This window comes from Erigeron canadensis, chromosome 2 (genome assembly GCF_010389155.1).
Source record: "Erigeron canadensis isolate Cc75 chromosome 2, C_canadensis_v1, whole genome shotgun sequence".
Classification (NCBI taxonomy): Eukaryota; Viridiplantae; Streptophyta; class Magnoliopsida; order Asterales; family Asteraceae; genus Erigeron; species Erigeron canadensis.
In genome coordinates, this window is record NC_057762.1 from 30,837,356 (window position 1) to 30,855,703 (window position 18,348).

The 18,348-nt window shown below is 33.3% G+C and overlaps 2 protein-coding genes and 1 long non-coding RNA gene across 3 annotated transcripts; 1 reads left to right on the forward strand and 2 right to left on the reverse strand.

Annotated features, from left to right (window-relative positions):
* Nucleotides 1-214: 214 nt before the first annotated feature.
* On the forward strand, nucleotides 215-3,329 carry LOC122589681 (protein CUP-SHAPED COTYLEDON 3). The gene is made up of 3 exons (XM_043762005.1): nucleotides 215-566; nucleotides 1,846-2,123; nucleotides 2,569-3,329. The coding sequence occupies exons 1-3, from the start codon at nucleotides 308-310 to the stop codon at nucleotides 3,172-3,174; spliced, it is 1,143 nt and encodes a 380-aa protein (XP_043617940.1). The 5' UTR covers nucleotides 215-307; the 3' UTR covers nucleotides 3,175-3,329.
* A 3,549-nt stretch (nucleotides 3,330-6,878) lies between these two features.
* Nucleotides 6,879-10,227, reverse strand: LOC122588904. Its single transcript, XR_006322199.1, has 2 exons — nucleotides 9,659-10,227; nucleotides 6,879-7,067 (listed from the first exon to the last, which is right to left on the reverse strand). It is a non-coding gene; the product is annotated as an uncharacterized LOC122588904 (long non-coding RNA).
* A 461-nt stretch (nucleotides 10,228-10,688) lies between these two features.
* Nucleotides 10,689-16,282, reverse strand: LOC122589529 (monosaccharide-sensing protein 2-like). Its single transcript, XM_043761827.1, has 6 exons — nucleotides 15,990-16,282; nucleotides 15,214-15,303; nucleotides 14,093-14,653; nucleotides 12,301-13,211; nucleotides 11,744-11,931; nucleotides 10,689-11,482 (listed from the first exon to the last, which is right to left on the reverse strand). Exons 2-6 carry the CDS (start codon nucleotides 15,290-15,292, stop codon nucleotides 11,050-11,052), a joined length of 2,172 nt encoding a protein of 723 aa, XP_043617762.1. The 5' UTR covers nucleotides 15,293-15,303; nucleotides 15,990-16,282; the 3' UTR covers nucleotides 10,689-11,049.
* Nucleotides 16,283-18,348: the final 2,066 nt, after the last annotated feature.

An 18,348-nucleotide genomic window follows, 5' to 3' on the forward strand; every position in this document is an offset into this window, starting at 1 on the left:
CAAACATGCAAAATGTGTGATAACATAGGGACCAAAGATACAATTCGTTCTAATTTTTTATTCTAATTTATTATTTTATGTGCTTGGTATTTTGTCATTGTACTCATTATAGGACCCCTTTTCAGGTGTTGTCTAGTTAGGGCTATATAGCCTTTATTATTATGATCCCAAATTCCCTTTCTCTTCTTTCTTTATATTTCAGTGTTAATTTGCTTCCCTCATCATAATCCAACATATTTAGTACAACACACAGACTCTAATTCTTTCTTTCATTCTTTGAGAGTCATAACAACAACAATTAATAATAATGCTTGGGATAGAAGAGATACTAAGTGAGCTTGGTGGTGGTGGTGGAAGAGAATATTCATCATCAGACCAACAACATAATGGAGGTGGTAATTTGCCACCAGGGTTTAGGTTCCATCCAACTGATGAAGAGCTCATCACTTTCTATCTTGCTTCTAAAGTTTTTGGGAATTCTTCATCCACCACTACCTTTTCATCATTTGCTAGTGTTCACATTGCTGAAGTTGATCTTAACCGTTGTGAACCTTGGGAGCTACCTGGTATTTCTATCCTCCTTCTAAGTTTAATTTTATATTTGTTTTCACCATCACACAAACTGCTTTAGGGTTTAGAGAGTGTTAACTTTAAATAACACATTGTTATTAGTTCAATAAAATCATATAATGAGTTTCATAAAGAAATTTTGGGACACATTGCACCACTAAATACACTTAAATTATTAACAATTTCACCATTTGTTGCTATATAACACACTTTAGGCCTTGGGGATATACTACTTTTACCTTCAACTCTTTTTTTTTTTTTATGGATGTACACTTCCACATTTAAAGACACACTTAGCAACATTTTCAAACCTTTGAACGGACAATTTTCCATTCAACACATTAATTAATGCTTTAATTTAATCCATTATACATAAACCACAAACCTTATTTATATTACTTGAATACATACATATATAATAATGTTACACAAATCATTAGACTTTCTTTCTTTCATTGAAAGTTAAATTTGTTGAACACCATTATATTATTAACTAAGGTATATATTTTATAATTATTTTAACAAATAGCTAGCTAGCCATATTATTATCCATCAAACAATACCATAGTAAACAAATGGTTATATGACAGCTTTTTAGGCCCATAATACATATTCTTAGCTAGCTAGCCGTGTACTATATATCTTTTTATTATATTATTAGGTGTATGTATATGTGTTCAACTGCTTCCATGATTTTGTTTTTATTTTATATATATATATTTAATTATATATACTGGCCCATAAAATCTAATCTAAATTCATTTTTTCTGACAATGGCACATCTAACTTGCAAAATTTTCTTTATACTTACACCAAAGAGGTTCTGTTGTACTAGCTGTGCTTCTTTGTGTATCAGTTGCACCATATGCAAATAGTCTTATATATACATATAATTATGCATTCAACATCATTTCTTTTTGGACATTAAAATTGTAAAGTGCATTGATTGTGAAATAATTGTTTGTGGTACGGTCCAAACCAATAATTTAGCTAGAATGAATCAGCCTGAATTAATTTATTTTTGTGTGTATTTAATGTACAATTATATCATATATATGCATAATGGACAATCATATTAATGGTCTATTAGAAAGTTCAACGTCTTTTAGAACTAAGTTTATATCTATTATTGTTACATATATCCATTTTAATTATATATATTTGAAAAAGAAAAAAAAAAAAAAAGTAAGAAAGAAAGATGGGTAGTATATTTTATCTCTTTTGATCATGGGTGTATAATGTGCATATAATTTAATTAACATTTGGTTTTTGTAGAAGTGGCAAAAATGGGAGAAAGGGAGTGGTATTTCTATAGCTTGAGGGATAGAAAGTACCCAACCGGGCTAAGGACGAACCGGGCCACGGGAACGGGTTATTGGAAGGCAACGGGCAAGGACCGGGAGGTTTATAGTAGTGGGTCGGGTCGGACCCTTTTGGGCATGAAAAAGACATTGGTATTTTACAAGGGTCGGGCTCCTCATGGTGAAAAGACCAAATGGGTCATGCACGAGTACCGCCTTGATGGAGACTTTTCTTATCGGCACACGTGTAAGGTACAACCCTTTCTCTATGCATTTATTTTGTCTCTTTCTTTGGGTTGACTTTTATGACCTTTCCATCTATCCATTTTTGATTGACTTTTTGCTGATTGGACTGGTTTGTCATTTCACTATTTCCATTTTGGGTTCCCAAGTAAATCCATTGTTTCCATCATGCGTTTACATAAATAATACAGTAGTGATATTATTATATCTTTCCATTGTTATATTTGTGACCAAATTTGAAAAGTTATGATTATAGAAAATGTTGTAGTATCATTTCTGAAAAGATTGAAAATGTGTTATCATGGTTTTAGCAAGTTGGATTATTTTTGTATTGAGTGGCAATTAAAATACATAAAAGGAACCCCTGTATTTACTTGTTACTTATTTAAGGTTCATACATACATATAAATCGTTATAAAAATTAATGCATACATAATAACATTTATGTTTGTAGGATGAATGGGTGATTTGTAGAATATTTCACAAACTAGGGGAAAAGAAACCAAATGGTGGCCAAAACTATCCTCAATTCAAACAACACAGCACATCAACCATAGCACCATCACCCCCAACTCCAACCCCCACTGAAATTACCAAAAAGCCCTTCAATGAAGGCACAACATCCTTAATGAACCAACCATCCCTCCAAAATCCCTTTCTATTTGGTGACAATCATCAAGAATTAACCCATGATCAAGACCTCAAATCACTCCTTAACTTACCAACATTTTCAACCCTTCAAACCACTCCTAACTCGAAACGTCAACTCGTCCTAAATCAACCCGCTACACATGTCTCCAAACAATGCAAAACTGAGGTCCATTTTAACATTCCACAACTCCCGAATGCTAGCTTGAACTGTTGGGAGATGGATTATATCCCCCCTACTCCAATGTTTCCGTTTGAGCAACCAAATGCCGGTGTAATGGACTACTATATCAATACAAGCGACAACGTTGGTGGTACAAGATTAGGAGTCGAAGCTACAAATGAGCATGGTGGCAACGATGGGGTGTCATTCGAGAGAGCCGGTTTTAATCAGTTGTTACTACCTATTTGATTATAAGATCAATGTGTTATATGCAATCTATATATATATATATATATATTATTGTTATTAGTGATAATATATGACCATGATTGTTATCAAGTAGTATTATATATTATGTAAATAAATGCTAAGAGTTGATTAAACCAACAATAATAGTAATAGAACGTGCTTTGTTTGATTTCATATGTTGTTAGTTGTATTTTATTTTTTTTTGTTGTTGATTTCAAAAATTGTTAAAAGAATAATGTCAGATGTATAGATAGATAATTAAGGTCATTCTTTTTTTTGGAATGAAATGGGATGGGGGAATATGAATGTGTCCCATCCCCAAGCCTAAAAGTTGCAAAAAATGAAACCAAAAGTGAAAATAGACAAGAGGCTTATTTGTGTGCAAGATTTCTCATTTAATGTGAAGAGTGGGAAGATGTATCGGATTTGAAATTGATTTGATTGAAGATTGGGAGCTTTTTGAAGTCAATTCACTATCAATAGTGACGTATGTCAAGCCCCACCTTAGATTTTCACCTAGTAGTACATCAAAAGTGTATAAAACAAATATCATTTATACAGAACAAAATATGTATAATTGTATAGTATAATTGTGTGATAATGTAGTTTTGTATATGAAGAGTGTGAGATAATATAGTTGTTTATAGTTTAGTGTACGAATCGTTACTCTAAGGCTGGACGGAGTGGGTAGGGGAGGGAACCGGTACCGGCTGACACACCGCACCGACCCCCCGGTACCAGTTGGGTGGGGAGGGCTGTGCCGGTTCTTGTGCCGCTAGTTTCGACCGTTACTAATCATTGCTTTCTTCCTTTCCTTTTTTTTAATGAAATATCCATCATATATATATACTATCTATATATATAATCTGGTTGATTGGAGAAGACAAGCACGTGCAGCAGACACTAAATTTCATTTTTACACTTTACCCCCTACACTTATAACTTTTTATGAAAATGGGTTAAAATGTTTTTTTTATACATTATTATATTTTTATTTCTTCTAATATATTTTAATATTGTTTTAATTATGTAGTATTTAAAACCTTTGTAATTTTTAATTTTTTTTATAAAGTTTTTAATTTTGCAGTGTTTATGTATCTTAGTTGTATTTTTAATTTACTAAATAAAAAGTTTTAGTTATTATTTGAAATAAAATAAGTAAAAAATAAATTAAATAGAAAATAGTGGGGAGGAGTGACGAGGTGCTCCTAACATTAGGGGAGAGGAGGGGAGGAGAAGAAAAATCGAGGAGAGGAGTGGAGAAGCCCTCCCCCACCCTAAAAGCAAGTTTGGCTGTTAACCAAGCACAAAACACTAGATTGTTAATATTTACAGTTTTGGTAGCAGAATTATAGAACAAAACAGTTTCTTGTATATGTGCCATTTAAGCTATTGGTTATGTGTTTTAGTTTTGTAATGTAATGGACAAATTGTCAAGATGTGTAAATGTATATGAGACATTTGACTTTTAATTTTAATAGTATAAAAAGAAGGGCCAAAGTTTCATAACTAAATTTTATCTTAGTTTTAGTACGAAAGTAAAACCTGTTTTCTGTCTAGTCCTTAAATGGAAATTTCGATATGTTAATCACAAATCATATTCCTTTTAATGTAGTTGCGTAACCTGTAGTTCAACTTAATACAGACTAAGATATATCATCGTTTTCCTTTAGTACTTTTTACTTTTACATACTCATTAGTCATTATCATAATATTGATCTTTTTCGAACCCATATCCTTCAAGATTTACACCTTCCTATGATATTGAAAATTGGGAATCAATTGTTGTGTTATACCAAGCAAATTTCATGGTGACAAACATTTTTTTTTAACATATATAGACAAATATATAGACAAATGAGAGATAAAAAGTGTGTGGATTGCCTTTTGTATAAAAAGATTATAAACTACTGTTTAGTGCTTAGGCAGTTAGGCATGGCATTACAGCATAAAACAAAGAGAAAATGTATCATGGATCTAGTGATAACAAAAGCAAATATAATATTGGTTTTGTGGTTTTTTGTATTGCTTCCCCTAGCATATTTGGAATGGCTTGTAGTAGTGGTGCAAATATAGGTTAACCGATTAGGCTAATTTTTAGTAATAACCGGTTACGGTTATTTTTTTAAAAAAAATTAATCGATTTCGGTTAACCTATAGCGGTTATTAACCAATTATTGGAGAGAAAATCATTAACCTGTGTAACCTGATTATGGTTATTATAAACCGGTTAACCGAAACATGTTAACCTGTTTTCAGTTTTTATTAACTTATGCAAGAAAATAGAACAAATACCTGTATTATGGTCAACTGAACGCAGCATACTATATCAGAAACATAAAACATATTAAAAAAACAATTCAGGAGCTTAAAAATCACATCTAATCATCCAAACATAAACATAATAACCTAGTTATGATATCATCCATTGAATGGTTGAATCGCTTGAATGTATTGAATCGGTTGGATGATTGATAGATAAATTGATTTTTTTGCTGAGGGTTATTGATCAATCGATCGAAGGAATTTTGGGAATTTAGGTTTTTAGAATTTTAGGTTTTAATTGGAATAAGGAAAGGAACTTATTGGGTTTTAGGAGCCGCATGTGTATTGTGTCGTCTATATGTTATTCATGTAAGTAAATAATAATATATAAATAATATAAATATTATTAATATATAAGTGGTTAACTGGTTATAGGTTATTTTTAAGTAAAAATAACCGGTTATTGATTAATGGAAGTGCACAAAAGAATAATGGATCATGCTCTTGACAGATTTCTTAGAAATGTCCATATCTATTAGGCCCACATAAGCAATAATCCTTCTTCAGGATTACTTGCGAACTTTTATATAATCAATTTTTGGTAATAAACTAACAATAGAGCCACACCTAATAAAAAGACTGACTATAGTCCTTCACTTCTTTATGTGTGGTGTTATTTAAAGTTTTATTCTTATTCTAATTCTAACTTCAAGTCTTCAACTGATCACGAAATACAGTAATACAATAATACAGCGTTGTAGAAGCTAAAGAAATCATATGCATTTACAGCCCATGGTTTTGGTATTGAAAAAGAGAAAGATTTGGTAAGTAAATATTTTCTAGAGGATGTCTTTAATATAAATTTTTAACCACCTCCAAGCCGACAGTAATGGCCCCCGTAGACTTTCTCTACCTCAAGAAAGTTTCATGTTCAACTCACGAAGTATCAGGTAGCATCTAGTACAAAAATTAAGAAGCGGCTACAAGGATACTAGGTCATAATTTATTATTATTATTGGGTTCTCTCAAAAAATCCCTTTTAATCCACCGCACAAATGTGAAAACTGAAACCCGAACCCAGGTGGATACCCCAAGGTCAAAGACCATAACAATGGCCACCAATGTCATAATTTTATTTTATTTTTTTTAAAAAAAATTCTTAAAAGGATAAAAGGTTATTCAAAACGAGATACTAATATTTTTTTGCTAGCTTAGAAAACTACGTAATATGAGTACTATTTATTGACGAATCTAAATGTTATATCCAGTATATGGTCAATTAAACTCAAAATATACGTATTTATGATCGAAACCTAAAACGAACAATTCTAGCAAAAATGCAAGCAAAACATTATATAAAAACCTTGGATGTCCAATGACAATACTTAGCACATAATTAGGAGCATAATTTAGTGACAAAGATAATAGCAGAAGGTAAATGCTTTAAGACAGTTGCAATGGTCAACTTTTATTAGATGGCTGATCAAGTATATAGCAGAAACAAATGGCTTAAACAAGCAAAACTAAGTTTCCAAATGGCTATAACCATAATACCGCTAACATAATGACCATTAGGTTATTCAGTCGATCCTTTTGCCCCACACATTTCTACAACTTCCAACTAGTCCCTGCAAAACAACATTGGTAATTAGTTTGCATTCCAAAAAGTCGAATGGCATTCTCATAGATTCTGTGTTTCTTGCAAGTCTGGGATTTAGGATATTCACTAGTTTGTCTCTAGCTTCTATCCTGGCAAGTAAAGATAATAATAATGAGTTCTATAAAAATGCAACTGAGGTGACAAGTTGACAATCAGGCTCCAAGCCAATATAGGAGCCTGAATGCCAACCGAGCGAAGTGACGAGAAATTACAAATTTTAATGAATGAAACATGGTGAATTCAGCTGACTTGATTCAACAAAAAACATATTAGAAGATTACTCATGAAATCATGTCCATCCAAAACCAAAAGATAACCCGCTTCTCAAATCTGAGACCACGGTGGTTTTTATAAAAATACTAGTTCCCAAAAAGTTATGTTTTTGTAATGGAATAAAAAACATGGAATGTAAGACGCTAATGATGCTTTCTCCATACTTCATATAACTCTAGTCCACTTGCATAAATAAACAAAGCTTAAAGGTTGTAGCTGCAGCACACGTGACGATCAATTTCTAAATTCTGCTTGGTTAACCCTTATAACTAAAAGACACAATTCAACCAAAAAAAAAAAGAAAAGAAAAAGAGACGAACAAACTCCACAACTAGGGAACTCTCAGCATGTCTTATCAGTTTCATTTAAGTTGCCTTTTGGTGACGAAGTTTTAAATTTAGATAGACGGAAGAGAAAGGATGGATGACATCTGAAATGAAACAAACAATGCTGTCCAAATTTACTTGTAATGAATACAAAAAAAAACCCACCAAGTGCAAGTATTTCAAGGACGATATCCCAATAAGTGGGGACTGTTGCAACACAGTAAAAGTAGTAATGTTAAAATTAGGCATCAAGTGTTGTCTATAGTTATAATTGGACTGGATAATTAAAGAGAAGGAAATAACGTCGAGATTAATATTATACTAGCCCAGTGACTCATTGTGTGCATTGAAGAAAGTAGGGCAATAATAACAAACTAGAAAATACATCTCTGGACCAAGAAAACAAGTCCCTCTTTCCATTTAAGGAATATAGGGTGCGTGAAAATCAAAGAGAAGGAAACTATTGATTCTTGATGCAAAATAGGGGTAGCCATACCGCTAGAAGAGTAATCATGTCAAGAATAAAGCAAGGTATTAGATATATATACAAATTTTACATAATTTTCAAGATCAATTCACATTACACACTCCCTCAACATCTCCAATTATATCAACATGACGTTTATAATTATATGCTACATTAGCATCATACTCTAGCTTGCTTCATGTTCAACTGGCACAAAATTTAACTCAATCCAAATCCTTATTATGCATGTAGACCGATACCAACTTAGTTGCAAACTTTATGAGCCTGGGCTCACATTTTTAGAATCTTTTCAGCCTCCATCTTCGCTTAAACATAGCAAGTTGGGAGGTAGACTTTTTTAATCCTTACATAAACTTATTACGACAAGGACATGGACAAGTTCAAACCACCCATGAAATTTTCAAGATTGTGGCATTTTGTGTTTTACTTTATCTAGGGTTTCATGTTGGAATTATATAGTGAAATTGGTAAGAAAGAAAGAGAAAAAGGTGTTTGGTGTATATAAGGGTGAGTAAAGGTGTGCTTGTTAGGGTCATTGAAAGAAACTCATTTCTTACACCTTTTGCATCACTTCAATTGCTACCATTTGATGAAGATTTAGTTTATGCTTATTTGGATAGATTAAAAAAAATGTAAAAAACATTAAAAAAAAAATTAAAAAAAAAATAGCTCCTCTCTCTATGACAACAAACACAGCCTTCCTCACCCGATATATACCAATACACCTATAATCCCAACTTGAAACCATTGAAAACACAATATGGATACAATCTTGAGAACTTTAATGGCATGGTTCAAACAAGTCTATGTGTTCCCTGTTGTAATACATTTACAGATTAGTATCCCTGACATGTTTTCATAAAGATGAAGTTCAAAAAGAACTGTAAACGTGATCCATGTTGTGCAGGTTGTTGCAAAAGGGCCAACTATCACGGGGTTTGAGCCCCAATACTTCGACGGTGTATGGGGGAGGTTAAGTTGTAGGCAAACCTTACCTCTACCTAAGTGGAGAGGCTGCTTCCATGTTCTACCTAAATGGTAGAAAAGACCCTCCAACCTTTGCATGGGATGAGACTCATCCAACCATGCTGCTTACTAATGTAACTACTTCTATTTTACAAAAATTCCAACTTACACATATATAACACTCTACATTAAGATTTCAAAATTACAACAATACTAGAGTGTAACACGAGGCAAAATTACTACGAAACACCTTACACACCAACCGAAATAAATCCGACTTTTTTTTTCTTCATATAATCAAACACAAAAGCTAACCTACAAACAAACACATATAATCTTCAATTCAAGCAAATCACAAGCTGCACATACTCAATTCTAAAACCTAAACACACTTTCACATACATCAGCTCACAGATCCGATTTAAACAAATATATATACAATTATACATATTAATATATACACATAATATAGATATAGGTTAAAGATAAATAGAGAAAGAAGGAAACCTAATCTTTGGAGGAAGATGATTTGTTGTTGTTGCGATTGTAGAAGTAATCAGGTGGAGAATAAATGAGAGAAGCGATCATGGCTGCCGGAAGAACGCCGAAGACGGAAACTGCAGCTAGTTTTTTCACAAGCGGCTCGCCGTCTCTCGTTATCGCCGATAATAATCCTTTTGTGTACCCCATTTTTCACACACACACACACACACACTGATCTGATCTGTAATAAGTATATATGTATATTGAGAAAGAAAAAGATAATTGTGAATGAGATTTTATTTTACAGCCCCCTTTTTCCTGATTTTTACTTTTGAGAAGAAGCTTAAACAAAATATACTCGGTTGAATCCAGATGTGGGTAATCGGGTCGAGCTTACCCGGCTCCACATACCGAGTCCAGCAATTTTTTAAATAACGGGTAAACATATATTTTACTATTTATCTATTTTAAAACTAATCACCAATATCTAAATATGTCACATATAAGGTTTTATCTTAACAAAAACATTTTTGACTCGGATGCAACATGTCTTGTGAAATTCCAACCATTCATCCGAGTTGGTTAGTGGTTCGAACATGACAGTTTTTAATCATGATAATTATCAAATGAAAATGTGCTAGATGGATTACGGATACATGTGGTTAACTATCGTGTTGCCCAACTTTAAAGAGCGTTAGCATGTGGTTAGCTAAAGTCATGGGTCAATCAATGTTTCGGGCAAAAGTAGTAATGCATACAAAATAACTTACAAGTATGGTATATGATATCATCTTCACATTCCTCACGTTTCGTGATACTTCTGCTTTTAAATTTTCTTACGCCAAATACGCACATGTGCATATCATAGAGGGGATTGAACAAGATAAACCATAGGTTGGTGGAGCACCTTAAGTACTGCAGGAAATTTGACTATTGGTATTCTAACTTGGATACTTGGACTCCAGTCAGGTATATTATAGATTACTTACGACACTAATCCATCCCAAGTCTAACGGGCGGGTTTGAATAAAATAAAATTAAAAAAAAAAACCCATAACAACGTGCATGTTTATTTAGTCCACAAATCATCCTTTCAATATAAACTCATCCAATGTTCAGGTTTTTTAATGCCTTGACAAGTCCATAGTAATCGACAGGTAATGCCCAGGCTTGAGCTTTAAGTAAGTTGAACCTGATCCTAACCTTTTTCAGGGGGCAAAAGCACATGTACATACTTTCTCATGACTCAAACCTCAAGCCTCTGAGTCTAGGAAGCTCGGGCTCAATAATACTAATGTAGAGCGACCCTACATATAGATAATATAAGCTACTTACCAATGGTCCCAGTTTCCCAAATTTGGGTATATACACATACATATATAGCAACCAAAAACCATAATCGGCAACATAACTTTTCAGTCATTCTTGGCTCTTGCTCCCAAGGCAAAAAACTCTGTGATCACTTCCAACGGCATCCCTTTGGTTTCTGGTACCTTCAAAAACACAAAAACCCATGAAATGACACACACGATGGCATAGATTCCAAAAACGCCAGCTAGCCCGATAGAAGAAAGCATCACGGGCAATGAATATGTCACAATGATATCACATGTCCAAAACACAAGTGCACATATGGCAATGCAGACTCCACGAACTCGTGTAGGGAAAATCTCTGAGCACAAAATATTCGGGATCGGACCATAAGCCATGACAAAGCAACAAAAGTAAACGACTACGCAAATGGTGGAGATGGCTGCGTGAATCACGGATCCCATGTTAATTATGCTTCCGAGGACGAGAATAACGAGAGATGCTATCAATACAGGAATTGTAGTCAGTAACAGAGTCCTGAAAACAAAAACAGTTATGTAACACATCGAGTAATTAATTAAAAATAAATGGGTCAAACAAACTAAATGTCACCAGAAGTGTATTCAAATGCATAAAACCATGTAAATCACTCTACTCATAGATCTTTATTAAATAAAACATTTGCAGATCAATCGAAACTGACCCGCACTAAAACTACCCCCAAAACGACTTTTGACCCGTTACCCAACCCATTCAGTTCACCACCTGTTCTAGTGTTAAAGCTAAAGGTTAAGTTACCTTCTACCCATGATGTCCATGAACTGCATGGCTATGGCAATACATGGAAGCATCAGTAAAGTCGTAACTGCACTAATAAGAAATGAAGCAGAATCTGAACCAAGGCCAAGGCTTGAAAGTAGAACACTCACACCCGCCTGCTCGAGAATTTGAGGCGTGTAGTACATAACCCCATTTATTCCCGAAAACTGCATTAACAAAAACCTGACACTTTCCATCAACTTATACATGAAATATACATGAATCAGACTTTTTTATTTAGACGGTACAAAGAGACCATTTCTCAAGGGGAGTAAAGGTTTTGCGATTTGGAACAGAATATCTGATTATTGCTATGTGAAGCCACGTCAAACGTTTTTTATGTTTGGATAAAATAGATTGCTTCTGATTATTCATATATTTGAGAGGTCAGTTGATCAGTTTGATACCAGCTGCAACAAAACTGATAACTGGTTATCTAAGGGTAAACTAAAATAGTAAAACTACGAATTTACCCTTCTTTCAAGTTTCAACTTATAAAATCAATTACCTGTTGAAGTGCTGTTAAAAAAAATTACCTGTTGAAGCATTTGGATTCCGACCCCAACAAACAATGCACGTGAAACTCCAGGATCAAGAAGGGCAGACCATATTGACGTTTTGAAAACAGTTTCCGACGGGTGAATCATCGCGGGTCCAACTGGATGTTGACTCATGAGCTCTTTGGAGTACAAAGCCGGCTGACTTACTAAAGCTGAAGCCTGCACATACTCACCTTCAACTGGAACATCACCCACGCTACCTGGAACTGAAACGAGTGACCCGCGACGTGATCCAACTGCGCCAGACGGTTCTTGATGCAAATATATTCTCTTAAATCCTCCTTCTTTCTTCCCGTCTTCACCTTCCTTTTCCTCCCATTTCCACGCCAACTGCCATCCACCGCCAATTCCCATGCCACCAGTTGTGTCTCCTTGTGTAAGGCTACTACCACCATGTGGAGCCACCACACTTGTGGTTTGCCGGGACATTAATGGGCTATGCAAATTGTCATCCGAATCATCAGGAGCATCTGTTCCGTCACCATCATCTTCGTGCTGCAGACTCTCTTCATCCCACTGGTCATCTTTAACTGGAGGCCCGGTGGTACTAAACATGCTACCAAAATTAGGAAAAAGCATGCTTCTCATACTTCCTGAATCGGGTTGCTTTTCATGCAGGCTGCCAAAGAGAGTAACAAGCGGGTCCATTAGTGGAATACTGGAGTTCACCATGGTTCCTTGACGAGAAACCAAACCAAGCATGCTTTGACCAGTGGCAGGTTTAGCTATCCACGAGAGACCCTCTTGTGGTCCATATAACTTGATTTCATCCTTATGCGCCGTTGGATCTTGATCTTCGTTATCCTCATTGTCCAAACCAATCATATACTCTTCAATAGATGTGTCACCTCCTACCGCCAAACCTTCTACCAGCAATGCCATTTCGCCTGTAACTCAAATGCGACAATTTAGTTACTACAACGCCGTTGCACCTGTAACTCAGATGACAAAACTTATTAAATAGATTTGGCAGTATATACAAGCAAGAAGGTAAAAAATGAAAAACTAGACTACTAAGCACAGAAAGTTCAGTGACCTTTTTAGTGAAGGGACGCTGATTTCGACCCATCTATATAGAAATAGAAGGATGGGTTGGTCGGACGGGTTGGGTAACTAGTTCAGGTTTCAACTTGTCAAGTTTAGTAGGGTCAAAAATAGATTAACTAGAATATTGGTCATAATGGGCCGAGCCAAGTTAACCAGTACAATATCTAGTCCGTTTTATAATTTATATATAATTAACATCTTATCTATGATTACAGAAACTATATCATTGCAACAATAATCTAAATATACAAATCAAACTCATTTACGAGGTTGTATACATTAGAAACAGATACAGGAGAAGACAAGTCCATGTTTACCTTCATCTAAATCGGCTCCTTAATAAGTATATGTATTTTAATTGCCACTTCTACATCTATTTATGAATAGAACTTGGGTTATGTTTTATCTTTAACGGGTCATAAAGTTTAAATATCAAACGGCTTGAAAGTGCCTAAAGTATATTTTTATACGCAAGACACCTCAGAGTAGTTGTTAATAAACATAACTGGAATATAATGAAAATACAACTTTCTATAATCATATTTGACCCACTAAATATTTGTAGAAAAACTTAATTTTTGTACAAAAAATTTTAGTTCGACGAACCTGACCTGGCGCACCAACAAAAATTTCTCATTTGGGCCTGTATCAAACAACCAGCCCCACCCGTTTTGATACCTCTAAGGTCTATTTAGACATCTTTAAGACAAGAAAAAGGTACCAGATACATCTTCTCTGCCACGTAATTTTTGCAAGACTCGTTTTGCTTCCACCATCTTTCCTTTACTCACAAGCCATCGAGGAGATTCAGGCAGATACAATATCGTCAAAGCAAAATAAATAAGAGAAGGAATAGAAAGAACCCCCAACATTAATCTCCAACTTGTTGAAGCCATTAACGACAATCCAAAAACCATACAGTATGCCAAAAACATTCCACCCGAGCCCGTGAACTGAGGGAGAGTATTCAACAATCCTCTTATTTCTGGAGGAGCAGTTTCAGATATATATAAAGGGGTTATGGTGACAGCCAACCCAACTCCAAATCCATCTATTAATCTTGCTAGAAGAAGAACGTAGACATTAGGTGACCAAAGCATTATCAAGCCGCCAATGAAGTAAAAGAAAGATGAGAGTATTAGCATGGGACGACGACCCACTAAATCGGATATGGATCCAGAGCAAGTTGTGATAAGGGTCGCCCCAATAAGTGACATGGCAACAACAAGACCTTCTACTGTACTTCCGAGGGTCAGTTCCTTCTTTATGTAAACAACCGCTCCTGCATTTATTAGAAACACATTGGTTATAACTTATAACCACACAAATGAAGAATCACATGAATTAGATAAGGAAAAATAGCAGAACGGGTAATTGGTCAACATTCAGCACAGGGCAACCTGCAAACAAATTTTCTTTTTCCTTGAATGTTATAAATAACAAATCATTTAGATATGACTAGAAGACCTATATAACTATACTTATCTGATGATTTTCTAAACTTCTAAACTATAGACATATATAGGAGGTTTTATGGTTGATGAAGGCTTGGATTCCTCCAAAAGGAGGTCCAAAGTTCATACCCCATAAGCCAACAAAATCCCTTTTGAACCTTGTCAGCCTTCATAAAAAGAGATTTGTCGAGTTAATGTGGATGGGATGCTTTGCATAAATACCTTGGATTCTAAATGTTTTGTCGATACAATGGGCCAAAAAAAGGAGCTCCAATATCAGTACTAATCCAGAATAGCACATTTTTAGACCGCAACACAATCAAATCTTTTATTCCGATAATAGAAACAGAAAGACAATAGTAACATCTTACAGAAACAACTAATGTACCTGCAATTGTAGCATTATCCCAACCTTGTAAAAGATTGCCCATTGTGGCAATGATAGCAACCAATGCAGCCCCATTCATCTTCAAAATATCTACAACGTAAAGCAGAAAAACACATATATAAATATTTGCACATTTTAAGTTTTTAACAATAGTAAGCTTTCTTGATTTCTTTAAGTAGACCCTGTATTATTTTTACAAAATTTTAGTTACATAACACATAAAAATTCCAAAAATCATTCGATCGATTTCAAAAGTTACCCAGAATCATTTCACTTTCATAAATTAAATAAATAAATCAATCTTTAAAACATACATCTTTACAACCAGAAAGAAACGTTTCAAAAAGTAAAAAAGGTTCAAGATCCCAACAAGTGAAAAAGTACAAACTTTTAAGCAAAACCTGAAAAGGATTTGCTTGTTTTGCTTACAATATTCACATACACACACACACACACTGTGTGTATATACATATAAAGATATATCTATTCACATGTAACATGAACATATCAAATTATATATATATTTTTACATGTTTAAAAAAACAAACTTTTTTGTTCTCATTTGAACTTTTACTATGTTTTACATGTGAATGAAGTTAATCACATATGATCTAACACTTAATTGAACAATTCTCTCAGTCCGTGCAAAAATATGAGGTCTTTTAAGAAAACCTTTCACTACCTACATACATACACACACACACACTGACACGCATATACATATATATATATATATATATATATATTGAAAAGTTAAGAGAAACATTAAGAATTACCTGAAAGCAAAGACTTTGTAACTGGGATACAAATAATGTTTGCAAAGTTTTAAACTTTATTAAATTGAGTGAATGAAGTTAGGAAAATGTTACCATAATAATCAATCCCACCAAACCCTTCACACACACAGCCAACTAAAAAAATCACCAAAATTTTCTTCAAACTCAGGACCCCTCTTAGTTCTTTAGGACCAATTTACACTAATTTTATACACCCAGATAAAAAACTTGAAGAAGATTGAATCTTTTTGCATGAAGGGTTTGAAAATAATGCAGTTTTGGAAGCGAAACAAATGGTTGATGGGTATCAAACAAAGGGTAAGTAGCTGGGAGTGTGTAGTTAACATTTACATTTTCCTTTTGGTGCGAATGTAACTTGATTTGTTTAATTGTATATAATTAACCAGCTAAATTTGAATGATTAATGTAAAATTTTTACTTTTGATTGATTAAAAACTTCTACGTGGCAGCTTATATGGTGTGTCACGTATACACTTTTACATTAATCATTCAATTTAGCGAGTTAATTACGTACAATGAACTAAATGAAAATTACATTCACACAATAGAATAAGTGTAAAAATTACTTATACCTCCAGATACTAAACCCAATAAATTATGGTTAAATAAACCCATAACGACAAATATAATACTGGTATTAATTAAATTTTGGATTTATCTTAAATTTTTAAAATCACATCAAAATCAACTTATAAGCATAAAAGAAGACGGCAAATAGCCTTGTAATTTCGGATCATAAACTCACTATTTTGAAGTCTTTATGTCATTAACTTATTATAATTAATATAAGTAATATGAGATGAAGAATTGAGAAATAAAAAAGACAATTATATTAATGAAAAAAACGATCATCACATAAGATTATAATGTGTTTTGTATCCATAAGCTAAGAGTTAAAGTGTAATTCTAAGTCTAATAAAGAAATTATATATATATATATAATATATATATATATACACGGGGTGAGATATTTTGAGACCAACTCTTATTTTAGGACCAACTAGGACCATTGATTTTTGTACACCATCATCATCTACTATGATATACAAGACTTTTTTTGTAAAAACACTAAGACTTTTTGACGACGGGCCCACCAGAAAAATCATGTGTAAGTTAACTTACACATGATTTTTCTGTGGGTATGTCGCTGAAAAGTTTTATTGTTTTTACAAAAAAGTCTTGTATATCGTAGTAGATGATGATGGTGGTGTGTAAGTTACGAAAATTAATGGTCCTTTTTTGGACTTTTTTTAGTTGGTCTCAAATTATCTTTCCCCTATATTTACACATATACAGTTAAAAAAACTAGCTAATTTAATAAAATAAATAGATTAAAAGAACACGTGTCGATCAAGGATTACGCCACTTGTCGTTTCAAGAATATCACAATCATGTTTTGGTTTATTGCTAGATATCAGTAATAAATAAATATAAAAAACCAACTAAAAAAACTAAAAGTTAGAGTTTAATTATAACTCTAATAAGAAAATTGAATATATATACAAATAAAAAAGCTAACTTAATAAAATAAACAAATTAAAATGACACGTGTAAATCAAGGATTACGTCACGTGTCGTTTAAAGAATATCACAATCCTGTTTTAATTTAGTGGTAGATAGTTACATGCTCTCCCTCACAATGTTTAGTTTTTTTTTTAAAGATTTAATTATGCGATTGAAATCATTACAAGTGAGAGGTAAAAGCATATAAGTATTTTGGGATTAATACGTTAACAGTTTTACATGAATTGTTATAGTATATATGAAACTTCAATCATGTGTATTGTATTTAACAAATTTTTAAATCTTGTACATTGTATGTATCTGTGTATATGTGACAACCATATAAACTTAAACTTGTAAATTTTTGATTGGTTAAATACATACAGTGCACAAGATTTGAAAGTTCATTAAATACAATGCAAATAATTAAAGTTCGATACACACTATGACAATTCTTATAAAGTTGTTTGCATTTTAAAGTACTAATCCCTTTATTTATACTCCTAATAAAGAAACTCTCTTTTACCGAACTACCCAAAATATCTTTTAATATTAATTAATATCTTAAATAAAATTATTTATAAAATTACTACATTATTTCATTTACATCAACTATCAATGATTGTAGTTGTTTGTGAAGCTCATATTAGGTAAGATAATTTCTTTTTTCATACCAAGAACATAACAAAACTTTTATTTTTACAATAATATCATATCTTTTGCATACGTCAGTTATATGATGTGTGAAAGATGTAGGCATTATCTATACTTCTATACTGCTATATAAAGATAATAAGCACATGTTGGCACATGTTGAAAGTTTACGAAAATTAGA